Source organism: Stegostoma tigrinum, chromosome 15 (assembly GCF_030684315.1).
Source record: "Stegostoma tigrinum isolate sSteTig4 chromosome 15, sSteTig4.hap1, whole genome shotgun sequence".
Taxonomy (NCBI): domain Eukaryota; kingdom Metazoa; phylum Chordata; class Chondrichthyes; order Orectolobiformes; family Stegostomatidae; genus Stegostoma; species Stegostoma tigrinum.
This window is the reverse complement of record NC_081368.1, coordinates 67,564,791-67,589,404: the sequence shown is the minus strand read 5'-3', so window position 1 is coordinate 67,589,404 and position 24,614 is coordinate 67,564,791. Positions and strand designations below refer to the sequence as shown.

Below are 24,614 nucleotides of genomic sequence, written 5' to 3'. Positions count from 1 at the left end.
TAGGGGAGGGTCACAGTTATCTGAAGTATTTGCTATGCTGGATTATTTCACTATGACCCATCACACATGGGAACCAGATAACTGGCTTGCAGCGCTGGTATTCATGAAATATTCCATTCTATCTAACCTAGACCAGTTTTCCTCACTATTGTTGCCTCAAGCTTCCAAAATACCTCTACAGCATGAACTTTAAAGGAAGCATTTCAGTTATATTGTACAAAGTAATCCCTTGTTGTAGAAATGGTCACACTTTGTCTTTATTTCAAATATTTATCTGGCAAGGTCATCTATTTTAATAGTTGTTGGGCCATGCCCCTGTGAAATGCACACCAGTTACTGAATAATTTGATCTGTCTCTTAAAATAGCCACCTCATGCTCACATACATACTCAGATCTTCTAGTTAAAAACTTTACTCCATGCATAAAGTTGAACTTGACCATGAAAGTCAGTGTAATTGCTTGTGTAGCAGGACTTGTTGGAGCTATTGGGCTGCTTCTGTTTTTAGTAGCATTTGGGACGGACTACTGGCTCCTAGCAACTGAGAATTGTGAAATATATGAACACCATGCCGAGGATGCCATGTCCAAGCTGTTAGATGCCACACTGGTGAGTTTTGAGGTTTTCAGTTTTCAAGTTGTGTTTAATGTCACTAAGCCCAATGGTCAGACAGCAAAATCATGACAACTTTGCAAAGCATAATGAAGGAGGTGGGACTATAATTGTAGAATGACACAATGGGGTAAATCAACTTCATTTTCACATGCTCATACAAGAGGGATGGCCACTTTAAGCACCATTATGGAATATCCTAAACTGATGGTCTCCAGATTTGATACTTGCTTCAGTAAATGTTTGAGATCTGAACTTGTTGATTTCAGTGTTTTGTTCAATATTGAGATAACAATTGCACTGCCGTCTATGATTGGCAAACATGGAAGCCGTTTTAATTCCTGTGATTGTTTTTAATTTCCTGAAGACAGATATAAAGGCATGTCAGAAAAAATAGCCAAGCACTCAACAATTAAGATTGCAATGAATACGAACACTTGAGGGAAAATCTTTAAAATGTTGTAAGAGTGATTCAGCATTTCCTTAGAAAGATATTTATAAAAGGTAGACTTGTGCATGTCTTCCCAAGGCTGCAAAATGGGGTGTTCCTGTTTCTTTTCTGAGACCTGGATAATTATTTTATAACGGAATTATTGTAGCATGTGAAACATAATGCAATAGGAATGCCTGTGAAGTATATAAAAAAATGCCAATCTGCTCTATAGTTTCAGTAGCAACAGGTCAGTGTAACACTGACTGCAACATAAAAAATATTATAAATACAGTTTAATTGTTACTAACTCATTGTTAATTCTCCAGATTGATTCCCTACAGTTGGATAGTATTCTAGCAGATTATACAACATAGGGTCCTGACAAGAATTGGCAATAAACGCAGTAATCACACAGATTCAGTTCTTGTGAAAGTACTTTACCAGATGTAGAGCTACTGAGAGCAGCTGGGGCATTGGGTAAAGCATATTTGGTATATACAAACCCCAGCTAATTTTTAGAGGTAAGTTGATACATCTCCTAATTTCAAGTAGATTTTTAATGGGGCTTCATTTGTTGTTTTGGAAACTGGAAACCATGAATGGTTTCCAAAGGTCAGAAATTAGGCCCTCAAACCAATGATTGCAGCTGCAGTGGAATGAAATGGTTTTGAGATGAGTGCCAAATGTGGATTGTGTTGTTACATCTGGAACCCTTTCCTGAAATATGTACAGCCTAATGCTTAAACTGAATAAAATTTACATTGGATGTACGGTATGGAACCAGATCATTTGGGCCAATAAATCTGTGTTTCTATCCCCATGATTCTCCTCACATTCCATCTTCTTTGCCTTAGCCTCTCAGTGTAGCAGTTTATTCTCTTTTCTCTAATGTACTCATCTAATTTCCTTTTCAAAGCATTTAAATTATTTACCACAACTACTTTCTAAGGTGACAATTTTCATCCATTCTTAGAAATGCCTCATTCCCTATTGGACTTTTGAGTCTCTATTTTTTGTTCATGGCTTCCAGTTTTTAAAATCTTCCGCAAGCATAAATGTTCAGCCCATGATAACAAAGTGTGGAGCTGGATGAACACAGCAGGCCAAGCAGCATCTCAGGGGCACAAAAGCTGATGTTTCGGGCCTAGACTCTTCATCAGAGAGGGGGATGGGGAGAGGCTTCTGGAATAAATAGGGAGAGAGGGGGAGGTGGACCGAAGATGGAGAGAAAAGAAGATGGGTGGAGAGGAGAGTATAGGTGGAGAGGTAGGGAGGGGATAGGTCAGTCCAGGGAAGACGGACAGGTCAAGGAGGTGGGATGAGGTTAGTAGGTAGGAAATGGAGGTGCGGCTTGAGGTGGGAGGAAGGGATGGGTGAGAGGAAGAACAGGTTAGGGAGGCAGAGACAGGCTGGGCTGGTTTTGGGATGCAGTGGGGGGAGGGGATAAGCTGGGCTGGTTGCGTTCAGTCCATGTTCAGTTCCCCATCCAACCCATTTTTGGACCTCTTCTAGATCATTATCAGGGGAGGCAATGGTGGAGTGGTATTATTGCTGGACTGTTAATCCAGAGATCCAGATAATATTCTGGGGATCTAGGTTCAAATCCCGCCACAACAGATGGTGGAATTTAAGTTCAATAAATGTTTGGAATTAATAATCTAATGATGACCATCAATGGAGGTAAAAACCCATCCCACTTACTAATGTCCTTGAGGGAAGGAAACTGACATCCTTACCTAGTCTAGCCTCCATTTGACTTCAGACCCACAGAAATATGGTTGACTCTTAACTGCCCTCTGAGCAATTAGGGATGGGCAATAAATGTTGCCTGGTCAGTGATGCCCTCATCACATGAATGAATAAAAAAAATACATATACTCTATCCGTTGACTCTTAATAAGTACAAAGTTCTAATGCAATCTTTGTCAATTTATTTTGCACTTTTTTGAATCCTTCTATACCATTTCTATAATATGTAGACAAACATTGTGCACGGTAACACAAGTGTGAACTTGACCAAGTTCCTATGCGCATTAACACTAACTTTGAAATCTATATTCCTAGAAATACATCAATTACCTTAACACTAGAATTACTCTACCTGTTCTTTCACCATGTGTTCTCCTGCATCCCCAGAGCTCATTGCTCTTCTATTCCATTCAATTGCTTGTTTTCTAAATTGGAGGCTTCTCTTTTCTTTCTGATCAAAATGCAACATCTCACATCTTACCAATGTTGAAGTTTATTTGCCACTTAATTGCCTCATTTACAATGTTTCTAAAGTCTTCCTGTGTTCTGGACCGTCATTCTTCAGTGTTAGCTGTAATCCACACAGAACTTTTTTTTCCCCAAAGTCCAAATCATCATAAACTCTTGGAACACGAGTTTCCAGCTCCAATCTGAATAACTACCCAGGCCCCTGCTCTCTTTCTCTAACTAATAATCAGATGATGACCAGTCACTCCTGGCAATAATTCCCAAACGTACTTTAATTCTTGATGGAGTTCTCAGCTCTTCAGAAATATATTATTATTACTTAGGCTAGAGTTATACAACTGTTCAGTTTGAAAAGCTGGCCTGGACATTGCAGTAACTGCTCTCCATGTTGATAGAGCCGAGCAATCATGCTCAGGAGGAAGAATTTTCTTCATTGTTTCATCCGTGTTCAGCCATATTTACCCAAATGAAGCAACATTGCAGCCTATAACATTGGCCTCTCAACATCTAGTAAGAATATTGACGACCATACCAAAGCACACTCTAATTTATTTATCTTGCGTGCAGCTACTTCGTTTAGGGGCAGGTGTCCTTTTTTTATTTTATGCACTGGGACAGTAAATTGCAGATTCCAAATACTTCCAGCTGATGTGGTAACTTCCATATTTTTGCACACCTGCTTGACCCTGCAACTTAGAGGGAATTTTCTTTCTCCCTGTTTTCACCTCCAACTTCCACAGGGGTTCAATCTTTTTCATTCTCACCTTCCACCCACAGACCCGCCCCTCGCATGCGTCTGATTTTCCCATTCCCTTAGTCCTGTTTGACCTTAACAATGATTTTACTCCCCATGGAGAAAGCACATGAAAAGCCAACTAGTTGTATAATTATATTGCTAGTCTACATTCTATAGAACATAGAGCATTACAGCACAGTACAGGCCCTTCGGCCCTCGATGTTGTGCTGACCTGTCATACCGTTCTGAAGCCCATCTAACCTACACTATTCCATGTACGTCCATATGCTTGTTCAATGATGACTTAAATGTACTTAAAATTGGTGAATCTACTACCGTTGCAGGCAAAGCGTTCCATTCCCTTACTACTCTCTGAGTAAAGAAACTACCTCTGACATCTGTCCTATATCTTTCACCCCTCAATTTAAAGCTATGCCCCCTCATGCTCACCGTCACCATCCTAGGAAAAAGGCTCTCCCTATCCACCCTATCTAACCCTCTGATTATTATTCTGATAACTTTATATCTAAAATGAATAGATAATTTTATATTATTTGTTCAGTATGGTACTCAGCTGGAATTAGTATGAAGGGCATTGCAAAGGTGACCATACTGTGTATCAGGTGAACGCCCACTCACCATAAAAGTATGCACTTAGTTTAATTTCCTTGTCCTTCCCGAATGTACAATTTTTATTCAACAATTTATCAAATCCTTTTTGAGAATAATTATGAATTGTAAATCGCAAAATACAATTCTCTAACCTTTCCATTCTAAAATATATCCTGAATCTCATTACTAATTTACCAGTGAACAACTATTGCTCTTCCCTAAATACTGAAACAAACCCCACACATGACCTTTCTTTGGTCATGTCCTGTCACAGCTTGTTAAGTTCTATCTTTTTGCCTGAGAGAATACTGGAGCAATATCCTATTTGGCTGTCATCACACCAAAATCCTCTCCCCCGTACTTATGCATCAGTTGCTTTTATGAACTCCCTCCCACCTCTTCAACACCTTCTCTCTCGGTGTCATGTCAGAGAATATTGTCACCTTCTCTTGACACCACACAGACATCCTTCTACTCCTAACTACAGTACCATACTCTAACAGTCTCAGTGGGAGAGTGCGTGTAGGTCACAGCTCCATGTCCAGGAAACCTGAGACTAATCAGTGCTCGAGTGTGCTATACTTGCAGTTAATTGACAGTTTCAGGTCCTGCAGGCAGGTTCAAATCATGATAATTACCAACTAACTGGAAAATTACTTGGTTAATCCAGACATCTAAACAAGTGTTTCTTATCAGGCGCAGCACCCATTTAGTGGCTGCTTTGGCCAACCAGTCTTTGACCGCTAATATGTTTTAACACTTCTTACCCCTCATCACATCTCATATTATCTATTGTCTTAACCAATTTCTTTTTACTGGTCCAATTGTAATTTGAAATGTTCCATTGATATGCTAAATTCTTATTGCTCACAAAGTGGCAGTAACAGAACTGTGTAATGTGCATGCGATAAAATTGCCAAAGAAGGCAATTTCTCCCGTCAATAGGGATGGCTGAAACGTTGAATGTTGGAAATTTCATGATCCATTCCTCATTTACACTCTGGGCAGCTTTAAGGCACAAAAAGGAACGTGTTCTGTGTCTCTGATGGGAACACTTTCATTTGCAAACAGCACATGGAGATGGGGAGATGCCAGATTCGTGTGAAAGAACCTCTAGGGTTTGAAAAAGCAGCATGGTAACAAAAGCATTTCCAGGATTGAAAATGCATCACAGATGTAAAATTGTGCAATGTGAAACCACAAAGAAGCTAGTTGCCACACTTTTCTGGATTGACTTGTTCTGTAACTGTCCCAGGTTAGCAATCAAAAAATAATTCTTTTGCTCCCCTTTCGCCTGCACAAGACTCTGTTCCTTACTTATTTGACTGACAACAAAGGAGATATTAAGTCTTTATTTTTATGTACTGCCATTTGTATTTTTGAAGTCTGTAGATTCTTTAGCTGCAATGGTGGCTATCCACTGTGTAATATCAAAAGTCTTAATAAAAACCATAATGGTTTCTATATATTTTAATATTAATTATTTTGAAGATTGGATTTTGATTGGGCTTGATCTGTGCCTAGGGAGGGGTTTAATAATCCACTTGTCAGTATTTCTGTACCCACACTGATTTATTTAAATAACAATCATGAAAGAGAGTTCTACGAAGCTAATGGGAATTTATTTACTTCAGCTAATTTTTATGAACAAACAAAATAAACAGCATAATACAACAGGTTTCAGTTAAGAAGTTGCAGAGGTTTTTTTTTAGCTTATGGGAATGTACAGCTTGGAAAAACAGTTTGTTATAGTTTGGAGAGGTTTGGCTGTGGCTGGATGTGTAGGGCAGTTGCTGCTGAAAAAAGATGATAGCTTTGAAGTGTTAAGAACCAGGTTACCTCAGAATAAGGCGTTTAGCTCATTAGTTCCAGACCAAAAGTGGTTTATCACAATCCTGAAGCTGAAAAAGTTTAAGCTTAATTATGTGAAGACTCAAGTAAGATGCTACCAGATTTTTGAAATGGCAGAATTGAAGCTACAGTTGAGCAATGCTGTGATAGAAAAGGGAATTCAGTCTGATGTGAGTATGGTAAAGGAGTGTTGTTGGGATTTCTTTGCGCAATAAACTTTTACTATTAGAAACAAATCTGCAACACTATATGTTTCAAAAAAAGTTCACTTTGAACATAAAACATTGAACATTACAGCACAGTAGAGGCCCTTCGGCCCTCGATGTTGTGCCGACCTGTCATACCGATCTGAAGCCCATCTAACCTACACTATTCCATGTATGTCCATATGCTTATCCAATGACGACCTAAATGTACCCAAAGTTGGCGAATCTACTACTGTTGCAGGCAAAGCATTCCATTCCCTTCCTACTCTCTGAGTAAAGAAACTACCTCTGACATCTGTCCTATATCTTTCACCCCTCAATTTAAAGCTATCCCCCCTCGTGCTCGCCATCACCATCCTAGGAAAAAGGCTCTCCCTATCCACCCTATCTAACCCTCTGATTATTTTATATGTTTCAATTAAGTCACCTCTCAACCTTCTTCTCTCTAATGAAAACAGCCTCAAGTCCCTCAGCCTTTCCTCATAAGACCTTCCCTCCATACCAGGCAACATCCTAGTAAATCTCCTCTGCACCCTTTCCAAAGTTTCCACATCCTTCTTATAATGCGGTGACCAGAACTCTACTCAATACTCCAAGTGTGGCCATACCAGTGTTTTGTACAGCTGCAGCATAACCTCTTGGTTCCGGAACTTGATCCCTGTAGTAATAAAAGCTAAAATACTGTATGCCTTCTTAACAGCCCTGTCAACCTGGGTGGCAACTTTCAAGGATCTGTGTACCTGGATACTGAGATCTCTCTGCTCATCTACACTGCTAAGAATCTTACCATTAGCCCTGTACTTTGCCTTCTGGTTACTCCTACCAAAGTGCATCACCTCACACTTGTCTGCATTAAACTCCATTTGCCACCTCTCAGCCCAGCTCTGCAGCTTATCTATGTCTCTCTGCAACCTACAGCATCTTTCGTCACTATCCACAACTCCATCGACCTTAGTGTCGTCTGCAAATTTACTAACCCATCCTTCTACGCCCTCATCCAGGTCATTTATAAAAATGACAAACAGCAGTGGACCCAACACCGACCCTTGCGGTACACCACTAGTAACTGGTCTCCAGGATGAACGTTTCCTATCAACTACCACCCTCTGTCTTCTTTCAGCAAGCCAATTTCCGATCCAAACTGCTATATCTCCCACAATTCCATTCCCCCGCATTTTGTACAATAGCCTACTGTGGGGAACCTTATCGAACGCCTTGCTGAAATCCATATCCATCACATCAACCGGTTTACTCTCATCTACCTATTTGGTCACCTTCTCAAAGACGTCAATAAGGTTTGTGAGGCACGACCTTCCCTTCACCAAACTGTGCTGACTATCCCTAATCAATTTATTCTTTTCTAGATGATTATAAATCCTATCCCTTATAACCTTTTCCAACACTTTACCAACAACTGAAGTAAGGCTCACTGGTCTATAATTACCAGAGTTGTCTCTACTCCCCTTCTTGAACAGGGGAACCACATTTGCTATCCTCCAGTGGTCTGGCACTATTCCTGTAGACAATGACGAGTTAAAGATCAATGCCAAAGGCTCGGCAATCTCCTCCCTGGCTTCCCAGAGGATCCTAGGATAAATCCCATCCGACCCAGGGGACTTATCTATCTTCACCCTCTGTAGGTTTTCTAATACCTCTTCCTTGTGAACCTCAATCCCACCTAGTCTAGTAGCCTGTATCTCAGTATTCTCCTCGACAACATTGTCATTTTCTAGCATGAATACTGTTGAAAAATATTCATTTGGTGCTTCCCCTATCTCCTCTGACTCCACACACAACTTACCACTACTATCCTTGATTGGCCCTAATCTTACTTTTGTCATTCTTTTATTCCTTAAATACCTGTAGAAAGCCTTAGGGTTTACCCTGATCCTATCCGCCAACAACTTCTCATGTCTCCACCTGGCTCTTCTGAGCTCTTTCTTTAGGTCTTTCCTGGCTACCTCGTAGCCCTCAAGCGCCCTAAGTGAGCCTTCACATCTCATCTCTTCACATCTTAAAACTATAAAAAAAAGATTTTACAATCCAAATTTTAGTTTACAATCTGTCTTGTCCATTCACAATATTAGCTCAGGTCTTAACAATTGGAGACTTCTGCAGAAAGTTTGAAACCTCTAGATTTGAACGCAATGTGTGCCTTTCTTTTTAACATAGCTTTCAGCTGCTTCATCATCATGAAGTGAGAAATAGGGATGTTCACTGACGATTGAAGAGGTCTAAATGTAGCAAGACCTGGACAACATCCTGGCAATGAGAATATCCAACAAAAGAAAATCTAATCATCACTGGTATTCAGTGATGTCACCATTGGTGTAAATCCTGCATTGTCAAAATCCTGACTATTTCTGTTGACTGGAAGCTGAACTGGACTGGCCAGATAATTACTGTGACTACAAGAGGAGATGAGAAGCTGGGAATTCAGTGTGTAACTCACCTCCCAACTGCGAAAGACTGTCCACTGTCTACAAGGCACAAGTCAGGAGTGTGATGAAACAGTCCCCACTTGCCTGGATGAGCGCAGCTCCAATAACATTCAACAAGCTTGACACCAAGGAAGAACATTAGTCTGTCAGCTGTAAATTGGACTTTAATAAGTGAGGCTCATAATCTGATATTAGTACAGCTTTTGCTCTTGAGTTGAACTTGAAATTTGTGAGATGCGTAATGACATAAATGACTGTGTGTCAACATTTTTGGTGAGGGTCACTGATATCCCCTGAGAAAAAGATTGAACTTCTAACCAATTTACAGTTTTCTATGGGAAGTTCTTTAGTCTTTTGCTTTTCTGTGGCTGAGTCCTGGTTCATCTCACCTTCTTATTGCTATTCAACAATAAAAGCTTTGGTTTTAATACCTGAGTTCAATTTATACTTGTGTTGCCTTTCTTTGCTCCATATTATTGGCAAAGACTGACAAGATACTTGGTTTCTGTCCTACTCTCCACTACATCAACTTTTCAAATTTGTCTTTAGAGATGGTAAACCATAAGAATTGAACAGATTCCAAAAATCTCCTGTGCCAAATGTTCATCTTAACCTTGAGCTTTTTCTCTTCCAAACCTCTGATTCACTCACCATCTGAATAGTTTTCTCTAGTCAGCTCTGATTTTATGTCACCATGGCCACAGCCCCTTGCTAAATCATTAATAAGATCCCTTATGTGTTCCCTAAGATGTTGCATTCTTTTGTTAAATCTTTTCCTTTTAAGAATTTTATCTGTCTTCAGATTAAAATAATTGGAAACGGCTTTCGGTATCTCTTCAAATGCGTCTGTTTATTTTACCACTATGGCATGTATTAACACCATCTACTATACTCCTAATTGTGCATAGAAATGAGTTTACTTTTCAATTTCTGACTTGTTTAGAAATGTTTCTACACCTCAAGAATTGCTGACTCCAATCTGTGTACTATTTGTTCCGCCTGGAAAATCAAATCTTTCTGATAACATACTTTCTGGTGGCATGGCTTTCTCAATTGATCAAATGTGTTTTGTTCTTTCAAGATTTTGATGTTGCATTTTGATTTTGATTGTGGTTCTTCTGTCATTTCCTTCTGTTCTGGAAGGATTTTCTGTTCTTTTTCAAATCTTACTGGAGGATTCCCACACTTCTGTGGTTCCAACGGAAGCTGTGAACATTTCTGTATGATAGCAGAGTCTCTCATTTCTTTAAAATGTCCCATAATTTCTTATCAGCTTTAAATGACAGAGTTTATGGTTTCCTAGGCTCTCCATTCCCACACTATTCTCTTGGCCTTGGTATGTGTGTGTGTGTGTGTGTGTGTGTGTGTGTGTGTGTGTGTGTGTGGTGTGTGTGTGTGTTTGTGTGTGTGTGTGTGTGTGTGTACATAGCCACCCTCTGGTCTAAACAAAAGGTTTTATTCCATCTCTGCAACAGTTTACTTGGTATAAGAACAGACTCTACAGTATTACAAACACTCTTGAGAGGAATTAGTCTGAGCACTATCCCTTCCAGATTCTACTTTACTCTCCCACTAAATTATTCATGATATCATCATGGTGGTTGGTTCTTGCATTCAATCAAGCATTACCCCTTTCAAACTGTCCTGCAACCTTTATTGCAAAGTAGCCATTGTGTAAGATTAAAGAAGACTTGTTACAATTATATAGTGCTTTACTGAGAGTACATCTGGAATACTTTGTACTGCTTTGATCTGCTTACCTCAGAAAAAAAAATACTAGTTTGTGTGGAGTTGAAATTAAGGTTCATGAGAGACTGGCCTACAAAGAGAGATGAACCTATATTCTTTGGTATTTAGAAGAATGGGAGATGATCCAATCAACATTTAAAAATTCTGAGACATTGTCAGAAAGCAGGGAGTGAGAAGATGTTTCTCCTTGCTGGAGAGTTTAGAATGGCCAAAGAGCCAGGACGAGGGCTGAGATGAGGAGAAATTTCTTCACTCAGAACTATGTACCTGATAAATTCTCTACCCCAGATTCCTGTGGACAATCAGTCAACGGACATATCCAAGACTCTGACTGATAGACTTTTGCGCTGTTTAGGAATCAAAGAATTTGGGGATGGGTTGAATACATAGAGCAAGTGTAAAATTTCAGCTAAGGCTTTATTGAATGGCCAAGCAGATTTAAAGGTGGAATGGTGCCTATTTCAGTTTTTATTTCTTCTTTTCTTATGAGCTACTTATCATTTGTCATTTCCAACACCTGTAAAAAAACCTGTTCAGGTGTGTTATGACATACCTCTGGACGAAGTGGGACTCAAACCTGGGCCTTCTGACACAGAGATAGAGACACCCTGTTAGAGGAACCCTTACGTAATTATTTTAAATCAACCTATTCAGACAAATTATGATTCACATCCAATGCAAGTGAGACTTGCACCCAGATCTGCCCAGGATTGGAGACACCACTGTGCCACAAGACCCTGTCCCTGAGGATGTATTTATCCTTTGCTCATTGACTCTGATTAATTATGTGATCTTATTCAGAACTTGACAGGTAGAGATTTGTCTTGAGATACTAAAGTAAAACAAGCAATATTGCATCGGTGGGCATTATCTAGGACACTTTTGATTCAGGCTGCAGTGAATGAAGTACTAAATTGGGCATCCCTGCATTGCTTTTTGACCTGATCAGATACTGAGTGCCCTTAAACAAGCAAACTGGCCCCTCCTCTCCCTATTAAACCTTTGTTCATTTTTATCTGTCATGCATGCTATCTGTCACACATGTTAACAGAGCTTCCAGCAACTGGGGTCATAATGGCTGTATGTCCTGGCTTCCAACATGAAGTCCTTAAGTGGTTATTAATATTTGACTGCAGTATGTAGCAGGAATGCTTTGAATTTAAACTGTTAAGAACACAATTTTGCTTTCCATCTTGTTTATGAACTGAATCTCCTCATAGTCCAGTACCTATTTGTAAGATTTCTTATGTTGCTTTGTAGAATGGGCAAACATTCAAAGGACATGATAAATTGGCCATCACCTTTCACCATGAGGGCTTCATTTGGCGCTGCTGGTTCACTGAAGACATTTCCCATGATAGTATCTGGAATTTCTGGTTCAGTAAGTAGTGCCAGTACACTGTTATCAATTTCAGATATTGATGTGCACGCATGTATATTATACATTGTACTGAAAAAGGACACTCAATTGATAAATATAGGCCACTATGGTCAATGACCCGTTTGATTTTTTACAACTCATCAATCAAAGCCTTGAAATGAATAGTTTGATGAGTTTTGTAACCTTTATTCAGGTGTATTAAAGCATATCATAGTACTACAGAAGTGTGAACACTGCAATAATGCAGACGAAAAGGAGAATTCAATTTATTCACAGAAATCTTCAACATTCAACACCTATGTAAGAAGCAATACAATGTGATTGTATGAAACGGAAGCAAAGTACTGTCGATGCTGGGAATCTGAAATAAAAACAGAAAATAATGGAACTATCAGCTCAGGTAGCATCTGCAAAGAAAATGTGTTCAGGCCAAAGCCTTAATTGTTAGTTGTTGACCTATAAATGTAAGCTGTTACAATACGAGAACTCATTGGGCACAGTAGTTCCTTCTTGGGAATGGTAAAGAAGGTGACAAGAAGCTCATTCCCTTGTTGCCAACTTACCAGAAGGCCCATTGGCAACCTTGTCAACAAGCTACAAATTAAGGACCTTAAAAGGTCAATCAATGGCTGATTAAGGGCTTTTACTCACTACTACCACAAATATCTTCCTTGACAGTACGAAATGTGGCTGGATTCTCGACTGGGAAAATGGGTGACCTTCCTGCTGTGTTGTGAGGGGGTACATCTTCTTTTGGTCTCAGTCTGCGGCCAATCAGAAGCAAGGATGTTTCTGCTGCACCACCGCTTTTGGCTGATGCCCAATTACTCTTTAATTTGAGCGTGGTAGCTTACTGGGTGCATTAGTTCATTCCAAGTTATTCTTCAAGTTTGATTGTCTCAGAGGCCACAGTCACCATGTTGTCCGAGTCAAAACACGACCATAAGAACCCACTCAGTTAATGACTAAACTCTGGCCAAATCAATCTGCGTAAAGGAAGCTAAGAATGAAATAGATACCTACTCAGTAATATCTATTCCATAGGCACAAATCTGCAGCATTTTTCGGAGAATGTTATTAACTTCTTATTATCTTGTGTTGTGCAGCAAACCAACCCCCATCCAAGTACTGTGTCCATGGCTATCTTTTCCCTTTTCCAATCACAATGGGACCTATATCTTCATATGACAGTACTGCTGGTAAGTTTTGAAACATAATTAGATTTAGGTAACAGTACGTTGTTCTAATTGGCAATTATATCATCTTTCTTACATTTTCTCTATTGGCAAGGGGGGCAGTTTGGTTGCTTTTTGGAACTTGATTGATATGTTAAGTCCATGATAATGTCTGTCCATCTGATTCATTGGTTAGTGGATGATGTGGAATTGCTGGTGTTGGATTGGGGTGGACAAGGTCAGAAGTCACACGACACCAAGTTATAGTCCAACAGGTTTATGTGAAGACCTGTCACAAGCTTTTGGAGCTTGTGCTTACAAATAAACTTGTTGGACTATAACCTAGTGTCTTGTGGTTTTTGATTTTACTTAGTAGATATCTTGTGGTTGATTTATCCAATCACTCACCTACAGTATTCTGATGATCACTTAGTTTTCACGATCCTCTTCTATTTTTCCTTGATCTCCCAGACATTTAAGTATTTGTCAAGTTGCCTTGCCATATTATTATATAATGGCATAACAATACTTTTGGCAAAATTTAAAGCTCACAATTGTCCTTTCTATTTTACTTACTGTCAACATTATCCTCTCAGAAGCTAATTAATTCTTCTCAATTTTCTCATTTTGCAAATTTTAGGATTAATGCTGAATTTTGAAACATTATTTTCAGTGACGGAATATATAATGTCTCCAGCCACCAGACTTGAAGAACTCTCCAGATCTCTATAAGAACTGCAGGAATCAGCACTGGGGCCAAAATTATTTATAATACACATTAATGCCTTTAAGGGAAATAAATGTATTGTCCCCAAGTTTGCGGATAACTTATAAATAGATGGGAAGGCAATTGGTGAGGGTAGCATAACAAGTCTGCTAAAGGTTATAAACTGATTATTTTAATAAATATAATATAGGAAAATACAAAGAGCAGTACAGCACAGGACTTTCAGCCCATCAAGACTTCACCAACACATGACGCCTTTCTAAACTAAGAACATACACAGTTCCTATCTCTGTCCTGACCATTCATATATATGTCAAGATGCTTTTTAAATGTTGCTATTATATTATTCTCGTGCAGCACATTCCAGGCACTTACTACCCTCTGCGTAAAAGACTTGCCTCTCACATCTCCTTTAAACTTTCTCCCACTTACTTTAAACCGGTGTCCCCTAGCAATTGACATCGCTGTCCTGGGGAAAAGACTCCAACTACCCATTCTATCCATTTCTCTCGTAACTTTGTAAATTTCTGTCAGGTTACCCCTCATCCTCCAATGTTCAAGTGAAAAAAATAACCAAGTTTGCCCAATTTCTCCTCATAGCTAATACTTTCCAAACCAGGGAATATCCTGGTTAACATTTTCTGTACCCTTTCCAAAGCTTTCACATCCTTCAGGTAGAATGGAGACCAGACTTGTACACAATATTCCAAATATGACCTAATTAAAGTTCTATGTAGCTGCCACATGACTTTCCAATTTTTTTACTCTCTGCTTGACCGAAGAAAGCAAGCTTGCTATGTGCTTTCTTGACTGCCTATTCCACTTTTGTTGCCACTTTCAGGGAACTGTGAACTTGTACATCAAGATCCTTCTGTATATGGACAAGATATTCTGGCAGGAAGAATAGGAGAACTGAATAACATTTAAATAGAGAAAAAACAGCAGAAAGCTACAGAACAGAGATATTTGGGAGTCTTCATCCATGAACCACAAGAAGCTAGCATCCAAGTTCTGTGGGTAATAAAGAAGGCAAATGGAGTATTGGTCTTTACTTCAAAGGGAATGGTGTATAAAAATAAGGAGGATTTGCTGAAACTGTATAAAATACTAATCAGACCATAGATGGAATACTGGGAAGATTTTCAGAGAAGATTCAGTCAAGGTCTGAGGGTCTGTCTAAAGAGGTGAACTTGAGTAAGTTGGCCTGTATTCATTGGAATATAGGAGAATAAGAGGCTACTTTACTGAAACACACAAGATTCATTGGGGATTTGACAAGTTTATGTGGAAAGGTTGTTTCCCCTTGTGAGAGAGTCCAGGATCAGAGGGCATAATCTCAGAACAAGAGGTTACCCATTTAAGACAGATATGATGAGGAATTTCTTCTCTCAGAAGTTAGTGAATTTGTAAAATTCTTTACCATAGAGGGCTGTTGAAGCTGGGTCATTATGTATATTTGAGGCTGACACTGACAGAATTTTAATCAGTAAGGAAATCAAGACCTATGAGGAAAAAGCAAGAAAGTTGAATTGAGGATTATTGGGCTGTCAATGATCTCTTTGAATAGTGGAGCATACACAATGGGCTGAATGGCCTACTTCTGCTACAACATCTTATATTCTTATAACTAAAAGAAAAAAAGCAGAAAGTATATGAGGAAAGAAATGAGATAAAGGCTGGAATCTTTCTGGTTAGGCCACAGGTTCTAATACCAGGACCAAATACCAGTCCTGAGGTCCTTGTGGATGGCTATTGGAGCAGCAACAGCCAATTGAGAGGCAGTAACACAGTGGAGATGGCTGAATCCTGAGCCGTACTGAGAAAAAGCGGGAACAGGCAGGGAGATTCTGGACTGTGGGCCAGCCATTTATCACCAGGATGTGGAGCCTCTGTAAAGGGAGTTCCCTCACTCAGGATGCCATTGGGAGGCCACTACAATGTAGCTGATGGTGTCTCCTTGGGGCAGGAGCCTTCCCAATGAGAATAACACCACAGCATTATGATAAAATTACCCTCAATACGTCAGTCAATTGGCTTCCCTCCTTTAGTTAATGCGGAGAAAAGCCACTACCCATTCCTACTGCTGCCAATATCCTCAGGTGATGGGTATTCCTGGGCTTCTATCCTGATAGTATATTATCATTCCTTCCATCTCATAACTCTCACACAACGTACTGGCACAATCCAATCAAAAGAGGCAGTGAGACATAAATGAAGGAAGAAATTGAGTGAGAGGCAAGCAGAGTTTTTGTTTCATTTCTGTTACAGGATGTGGGCAGCACTATCTTAGACCAGCATTAATTGCGTGCCTGCAATTGTTCTAGCAAGCTCTGATATGCTGTCCGTTTGAACTGCTACACCCCTTAGGTTGTAGGTATATTTATGAGAGGAAGTTCCAAGATTTTGATCTTGTGACAGTAAAGAAACGGTGATTTTGTTCCAAAATCAGAATGGTGAATAGCTTGGAGAGTTAATTGTCGGTGGTGGTGTATCCATGTCTCTACTGCCCTTTCCCTTCTAGACGGTAGTGATTGCGGATTTGGAAATTGCTTTGGTGAGTTGTTGCAGTGCATCTTAGGGATACTACAGCCGTCTGAGCACTGGTGGTGAAGAGACTGAATGGTAAAAGGTGGGGATGGCTTTGTAAAGTGGGCTGCCTAATCCTTCACAGTATCAGGCTTCTTGAGTGTTGTCAGAGCTTTACCCATCCAGGCAAGTGGAGCTATTTTCCAACATTTTTGAATTATGCTTTGTAGATGGTAAGCAGGTTTTGAGATATACACCACAGAATATTGAGCAGCTGTCATGCTGGCCCAGTTCAGTTTCCATTCAACAATAATAGATGAGACAAATGGAAAGTGAGATGTATAGAAAAGAGTAACGGAGAGTCAGAGAGAAATGGTAATGTGCACTCTCCCAAAACAAGTTCGACTGGGGATGGGAGAGACTTTAATCAGGCTGTGTGATATTGAGTGGCGACTCAGCTACCTTCCTCCCTCCACCCCAACTGCATTTGTGGTGAACAGGCTCGTGTATGACTTTGTGACCTGCCATCCATTGATGCACTCAGAGGTGAAAGGAAACTCACTTCAGGCCTCCTCCCAGTGCCAATGATGCTGAAGTCAGCAAGAAGGAAGCAAAGGCCCTGCTGTCTTTGGGCTTCTGAGAGATGAGGAGAGCGGGCCTCATTTGAAGGCCTGAATGAGGGTTCTTGCATTCAGCAGGATAGAAATACTGAAAGTCACACCCTTTCCCTTGCTGCTGAAACCTCGCTATCTCTATCTGTTCTGATATACTTCCCACCAGGCCCCTTTCACCATTGCCTATCTGTGCCTGAATTCCTCATCAGTCAGAGGTGATCTGGGAATGTTGCACAGCCACGGCTTCCCTGGTAGTTTTTCTGCTTACGGAAAAGTTGGCAGTTCCTGGCTGGCAAACCTTGCGGCCCTGTTTGGTTTGATCTTAGGAAGGCCCACCCGCCGGCCCATGTAGTACCTGAGTGACACAAGATACAAATGGCCTTCTCAAAAAGCGGTGACCCAGAGGCCTAATCACATCCGTGAGATGTCACCCTCTGAGAACTGTGTGGAAATCAGAGAGAGAGAGAGATGGAACACGAAAGAGGAATGAAGTAACAGAGATGGGACAACAGAGTGAGCAAGTGCACCTTAGAAAATATGGGATGCATGTCTTTATTCTTACATTTCTCCAAAACAGTTCAAGATCAGCTAATGATAAGTAATTTTAAATGGATAGCTCTAAATAAACAGCAGGATTAATTGTGCTCCTGAGATGCTGCTTGGCCTGCTGTGTTCATCCAGCCTCACATTTTGTTGTCTTGGATTCTCCAGCATCTGCAGTTCCCATTATCTCGGGATTAATTCACTGTCATGTTCTCTCCTATACAGTGTATCGAGGTTTCTGGACAGCTTTTATAGTACTGGGACTAGTTGTTGCACTTGTCGGAGGATTTCTATTGGTTTGTGCAGTGCCGTTTGTGAATGCCAAACTCTATAAATTAGGAGGTGGATTCCTTTTGGCTTCTGGTAAGTTACTATACAATAATCACAGGGTATAGGTATTCAACAAAGTAATGAACCTTGACTTCGTTACTCAAAGACTGTTCTCGGATATTTTCGATATCTAAATGTTTAGTGCTGAACTCTGAACACCAGGTAAGTCCGAGGTATTTTATACAATATATCTTTGATGTCCCCATTTCTATGTTTGTAATAGGCATTCTTCATACTGTTTGAAAATGTTCATTCCATGCTTATATAGAATTATAGGGTTGTACAGCACAGAAACCAACCTTTTACTCCAACCAGTCCATGCCAACCGTAATCCCAAACTAAATCAGTTCCATCTGCCTAAACAATGTATACAATTTGTCCACTTTTCTCAGAGTTCACACTGAGGCTTAACTAATCAAGCACAGTGAAGATCAATAGTAAACAGTCTCACATAATCAAACACAGAACAATTGAACACTACATTGAGGCACATCACTGATCTGTTTTGAGTCAGCTAATCTATTAGAACAGGGTAACAATTGATCCAAAAGGATCAACGTTAAGTTCAGAAAAATGTTTTCAGGGAGATTTCCTGCCTTTAATGGTCACTCATTAGGGTGAATTCAGTGTCTCTATCCATCAAGGATTCACACTCAAAGGTAACATTGAAGCCCAGGCTATAATGTTGCAGTGCTGTCTGATGACTCTTCTTTGAAACAGTCTCCTTCTAGAAACACAGGAAAGCTGAAATTACATTAACACCAGACAATTACAAAATTTGTGTCAGACCCATCTGGTCAGACAGCCTCCTGAAGGAGGTGAAACTCTGTTTCCAGTTGGGTGGGACATCAGAATATTAACATGGCCTATTAACTCATAACTCATTCTGTCTCAACTCCTTTCAGAAACAGGAGACAGCAGAAAATATTTGAAGAGAATGTTGAAGGACAGAAAAGATGCTTTTCTTGTTTTCTCAGTCTATTGTAATTCCATTATTTTCATTGGCCTGTGCATCAAACACGTGCATAATGCTGTTTCTTAGACCGCACACCGTTACTCTTGTTCCCCAAATTACCTGTCTGAGATTGGCTAAACTAATTTATAAACTGGTATCTTAATCCAGAACTTCCAGTTACCAACATTATAACATTATACCAACAATTGTCTTGTGATTGAACTTCATACACTCTGGTTATACATTTGAATTTTTCCTTCCAATTTCTCATGGTCGGTTTGCAATTTGATTTCTGTGTGACTTTAATACTAATACATAACGTTTATTGTACTCTCAGCTAACCAATAAAATAGACTGTTTGAAATAGAGTCAATGTATGGACTAATGATTTGTTCAATCAGAATCTGCTTAATTCAATCATTCAGGATGATCAGAAAAATTTCAGAGACAAAATAAAAGCAAAAGTGTGCACCATCTACAAGATGCACTGCAGCAACTCACTAAGGCTCCTTTAGTAGCAGTTTCCAGAGCCACAATGTCTGTCAGTTGGAAGGATAATTGTAACATATGCATAGGGGCACCACCACCTGTAGATACCCCTCCAAGGTCCACATCATCCTGACTTGGAGGTATATCGCCGATCATTCACTGTCACTGAGTTGAAGTGCTGGAATTCCCTTCCTAAGAGCACTGTGGTTGTCCCTACTCTCAAAACTGCAAAAGTCCAAGAAGGTAGTTCAACCAGTGCCTTCTCAATAGCAATTGGGAATGTGCGGAAACTGCTGGCCTAGCCAGTGACACTCATATTCTGTAAATGAATAAAATATTGAAAACTTCAATAAATTCTCCCCTCAACCATCAGTAATCCTCCAAGGATAATAATAACTGTATATCCAATTCATGAGGCTCACAGCCCTGAAAACACTCAAAGGTCTATCATAGATAACAAGGTGTAGAGCTGGATGAACACAGCAGAAATCCTTCAATCCCTTTAAATCTTTCACATCCTTCCTCAAGAGTGGCACACAGAATTGGAAACGATAATCCGATCGAAGGCCAGCCAGAATTACATAAATATTCCACATAAATTCTTGGTTTTGTATTGTATGCCTCTATGTATAAAATCCATTATCCTTGTACACATTTTTTAGGCACTTTCTTAACCTACTTTGGCATCTTGGTGACTTGTGTACATGCACACCCATGGTTAGTATCTCCCAGGGACAGGCAGGGCAGGCAGGGAACTCCTATAAATTGTTCGGAGTACCTTTTGTGGCCAATTACTGAACACTTAAGGACCTCTCAAGTGCTCTTCCAATTTTTCGCATGATAGACAGAAGAGTGTGACAAGTTTGAAGCCTGCTGTTTCTCCCACTGCTCATACTACTGTTGGGAGAAAGAGGTATCTCTTTTATAGGCCCTTTGAGGACCCCTCCCCTTCCTGAATTCTGCCCTATCCTGACCTGTGGACCAAAGCATTCAGTTCCCTCACTCCCTCACCAAGGTCTCATAGGCATGGCAATGTGTGAAAGTCAATAAGGAGTCTGACCGCAATGAGGCAACAGAGTGCTGCAGACAGTCAGGGGTTGCCATCACAGTCAGCCTAATGGCTTGTCAGATTATACAGGGGGTTGGCCTGTATGTCAAGGGTAAGAAATCCAGGAACTACAGATACATCCTTCCGTGATATCAGTCTGGTGGGTGGGATGGGCCAGATGAGGGGAGGATCGAGTGGGATGGAAGAACAGTTTGTGAGCATGTATGTGTTGGGGAGGTAGTCCCAGCGAGTAAACGGGAAATGCAGAGAACATGAAAGGCTTGCAGTTTGGAGGGATGAGCCACTCCGTGCCCGTGATGCAGCAACAGCGAGTGTTATAGTCCATCAGCCTTGATGAGATGCATGCGATGCAGTAAAATTAGACCGAGTGCTGGATCTTGAGTGTAAGGTAGCAACATGATGACACTTACACTCACTGAACACAGAAAATCATTTGCCTTCTTGTGATGCTACCCTTTTAATGCAGGACATCTCATTGACTGGTGCAAAACGGCATCCAGAAGCGTGTTTGGTTTGCGATGATGGTGTATGGTTATTTTGAGCCCAAGATAGGACTCATAGGTTGCATGTTGCATCAACATCATCTGTTAGAATGCAGCTTTTCTGGTCACCTACAGCCTTAGCACTTTCATTTAAAAACTATATATGATAGCATAACTTGAAACTATGGCTCACCTACACTTAGTGGTAGATTGAGAAATAAAGGTAGGCATCAATATGGAGAAGATCATTTTTCATACCAGTCTAATTCATCTGGTTAACCTAATATAATTAATATAATCGATAAACAACTATACTAATCTGATCATTCGTGGACACTTCACCCTTAACAACCTAATTATATTATCACATTCTATAAGGTTAGGTCTACTGAACATTAATTTAACAAGCAAGGTCTCTTCCCTGATTCAAACCTGCATGTGTAAAATGTCTGATTAGTGAGTCAAATTAGGAAGACTCCCGTTTTGCAAGCTGAGCATTACTGTTTTGATTTTTAAAAATACACCAAAATGTTTGAGTTATATGTAAAAGTCTGGAAAGTCTTAGACTACCATTGTATTGACCATTTCCCAGATCTGGTAAAATAAAAACAATATGAGAGTGCTCAGGAATAGTATGACAACAAAGGAATTCTCCATGGAGCTGTTGAGACATCACTGATCCTCTTGATTCAGGGAGCAGTGAAAGAGTTAAATCTGATTTAGCTGTTATTTATGCATATTGATTAAATTTTAGTTGCTAGGTGTTCCCAACCTTAAAGAAACACAAATTTATTAAGCTAGACAAATATCTTCTTAGAAAAGTAAATCTTTAGATAAAAGAAGTAATAACTCAGTGTTTTGAAATTCAGAAATGGAGTAAATGATGGTGAATTGTATAATAATTCATATATCATTACAACTGAGTCAAAACACCTGGAAATTCCAATGGAACAGCATAGCTTATTGGTAGAACAAGAAGGGCCCATCAACAACAAGTTCTCACGGGCATGGAAGAGTGAGTAGTAAATGCCAGATTTGCCAACAATGCTCAAACCTCTGGAATGAACAAAAATATGTAAACAGTAAGTCAAAGCATACATCAGACATGTGTCAAATCGGGGAATATTGTTATTGATCACGTAAAATATAAATAGGACTGGGAGCTAGCAGAACTGATTTCCGGGGTAAGGAACTACACACGGCATTTCAAATACAAGTAATGCTTTGCTAAGTGTATTTTTTTCCATTCTCATGTGAAAAGGCCTCTCTAGTGAAGTTTCACAACTCGTTCAAAGCAAAGTACGTGACCATACCTTTGCAATCTGTTATCTGTACCTTTATTCCAATAATAGAGACATCATCCTGGGTCTTAAAAGAGGTCATGCATGGTATTTGGCATTGAATTTCCAAAATTTACTAGAACCTAAGAAGTAGTCAATATAACTCCTGTCACCAAGAAGAGAGGGACGTAGAAAATAGGAAAACATAGGCCAGTTAAATTAATATCAGTCATGTAGAAGGTGTCAGAAGTGACCAAACAATACAAAAGTGGGTCACGGTGTGGACAATGTCGAGGGCTGTTCTAGGTTACAAAGGGACATTGATATAATGAAGAGTTGGGCTGAGAAGTGGCAGATGGAGTTTAACCCTGAAAAGTGTGAAGTGATTCATTTTGGAAGGACAAACTTGAAAGCAGATTATAGGGTTAACAGAAAGATTCTTGGCAATTTGGAGGAGCAGAAGGATCTTGGGGTTCATGTTCACAGTTCCCTGAGAACTGCCACCCAGGTGGATAGATTTCTTAAGAAGGTGTATGGTGTGTTAGCTTTCATTAATAGAGGGATTGAGTTCAAGAGCCTTGAAGTTATGCTCCAGCTATACAAAAGCTTGGTTCAGCCACATCTGGAGTATTGTGTCCAGTTCTGGTCACCTCATTTGGGGAAAAATGTGGAAGCGTTGGAAAAGGAAGAGAGGAGATTTATCAGGATGTCACCTGGAATGGAGGGAAGGTCTTATGAGGAAAGGTTGAGAGAGCTAGGGCTTTTCTCTTTAGGACGATGAAGGATGAGAGATGACTTGGTGGAGGTGTACAAAATGATCACAGGTATAGATAGAGCAGACAGCCAGAGACTTTTTTCCTAGGGTGGAGGTAGCTTTTATGAGGGGACATAGTTTTAAAGTGAAAGGAGGTAGATATCAGGGAGATGTCAGAGGTAGGTTCTTGACTCAGGGAGTGGTCGGGGCATGCAATACATTGCCAGAGCAGATAGTGGAGTCGGCCTCATTAAGGACATTTAAGCGGCTATTAGCTAGGCATATGTGTGATAGTATAAGGTAGTGGTGGAGGTTAGGTAGACCTTAGGTTTAGGGTAAAAGTTTGGCACAACATCGTGGGCTGAAGGGCCTGTACTGTGCTGCACAATTCTATGTTCTATGTTCTGTTCAGGAAACTGTAGCTGGGCAGTTAGAAAACAGAAAATGTGCAGAAGACTCAATATGGCGTTGTCAAAGGGAAATCATACTTAACCAAATATTAGAGTTCATTGAAGAAGTCACATGCACAGTGAATAAAGGGAAGCTGCTAGATGTGTTATACTTAGATTTCATGAAGACATTTGACAAGGAGCAAAAGGATTTTGCTTAAATGTGAGAATTCTTCAAGTTGGAGTAACATATTAGCTTGTATAGAAAGTTGACTGGTTGGCAGACAATGGAAAATCATTTCACCTGATGAAGGAGCAGTGGCCCAAAAGCTTGAGATTTCAAATAAACCCGTTGAACTATAACATGGTGCCATATGACTTCTGATTTTGTCTCCCCTCAGTTCAACACTGGCGCCTCCACACTGAAAACAGAAAGTCTGCGAAAATGATTCTTTTTCCAATGTGACACTTGGAGCTGTGCAGGGGTCTGTGCAGACACATCAGCTGTTTTGAATTGACTCAATGACTCATGTGAAGAGAGTGAAGACATCGTAGCTACATTCGCCGCTGACCCAAAGATGAGGAGGAAAATATGTCAGTGAAGAGGCGGTACAGAAGTTGCAGATAGAAATAGTTTGAGTGTATGAGCAAACATTTGGCAGATGAAGTATTATGTTGGAAAAAGAGTGTAAAATTGTTCACTTAGGCAGGAAGAATAAAAAGAAAGCAAAAAAATTCCTCAAATGGAAATTTACTGCGGAAGTCTGTGGAGGTATCTGTGTGTTCTCATACTGGAGTCACAGAAAGAATATTGAGGTACAACATGGAATCAGCATGGAATTAAGAAGGCTCATGTGACTCTATATTTGTAGAGAGGAAATTGGACATAAAAGTAACTACGTTATTCTTCATTTACACAGGGTATTGGTGAGCTCGCATCTTAAATACTGTATGTAGCTTTGGTTTCTTATTTGACCAAGGATGCAAATATGTTGGAGGCAATTCAAGAGAGATTTACTAGATTGCTACCTAGAATGTATAGGT

At 40.0% G+C, this 24,614-nt stretch overlaps 1 protein-coding gene across 1 annotated transcript in view; it reads left to right on the top strand.

Annotated features, from left to right (window-relative positions):
• The first annotated feature begins 388 nt into the window (after positions 1 to 388).
• LOC125458946 (transmembrane protein 182-like) overlaps positions 389 to 24,614 on the top strand; it is a 36,086-nt gene continuing 11,860 nt past the window's right edge. Inside the window, exons 1-4 of the mRNA XM_048544801.2 lie at positions 389 to 608; positions 12,117 to 12,237; positions 13,344 to 13,436; positions 18,048 to 18,185. Of these exons, the coding sequence (XP_048400758.1) occupies positions 441 to 608; positions 12,117 to 12,237; positions 13,344 to 13,436; positions 18,048 to 18,185 (520 nt within the window). The 5' untranslated portion in view covers positions 389 to 440. The remainder of the gene's footprint in view (positions 609 to 12,116; positions 12,238 to 13,343; positions 13,437 to 18,047; positions 18,186 to 24,614) is intronic.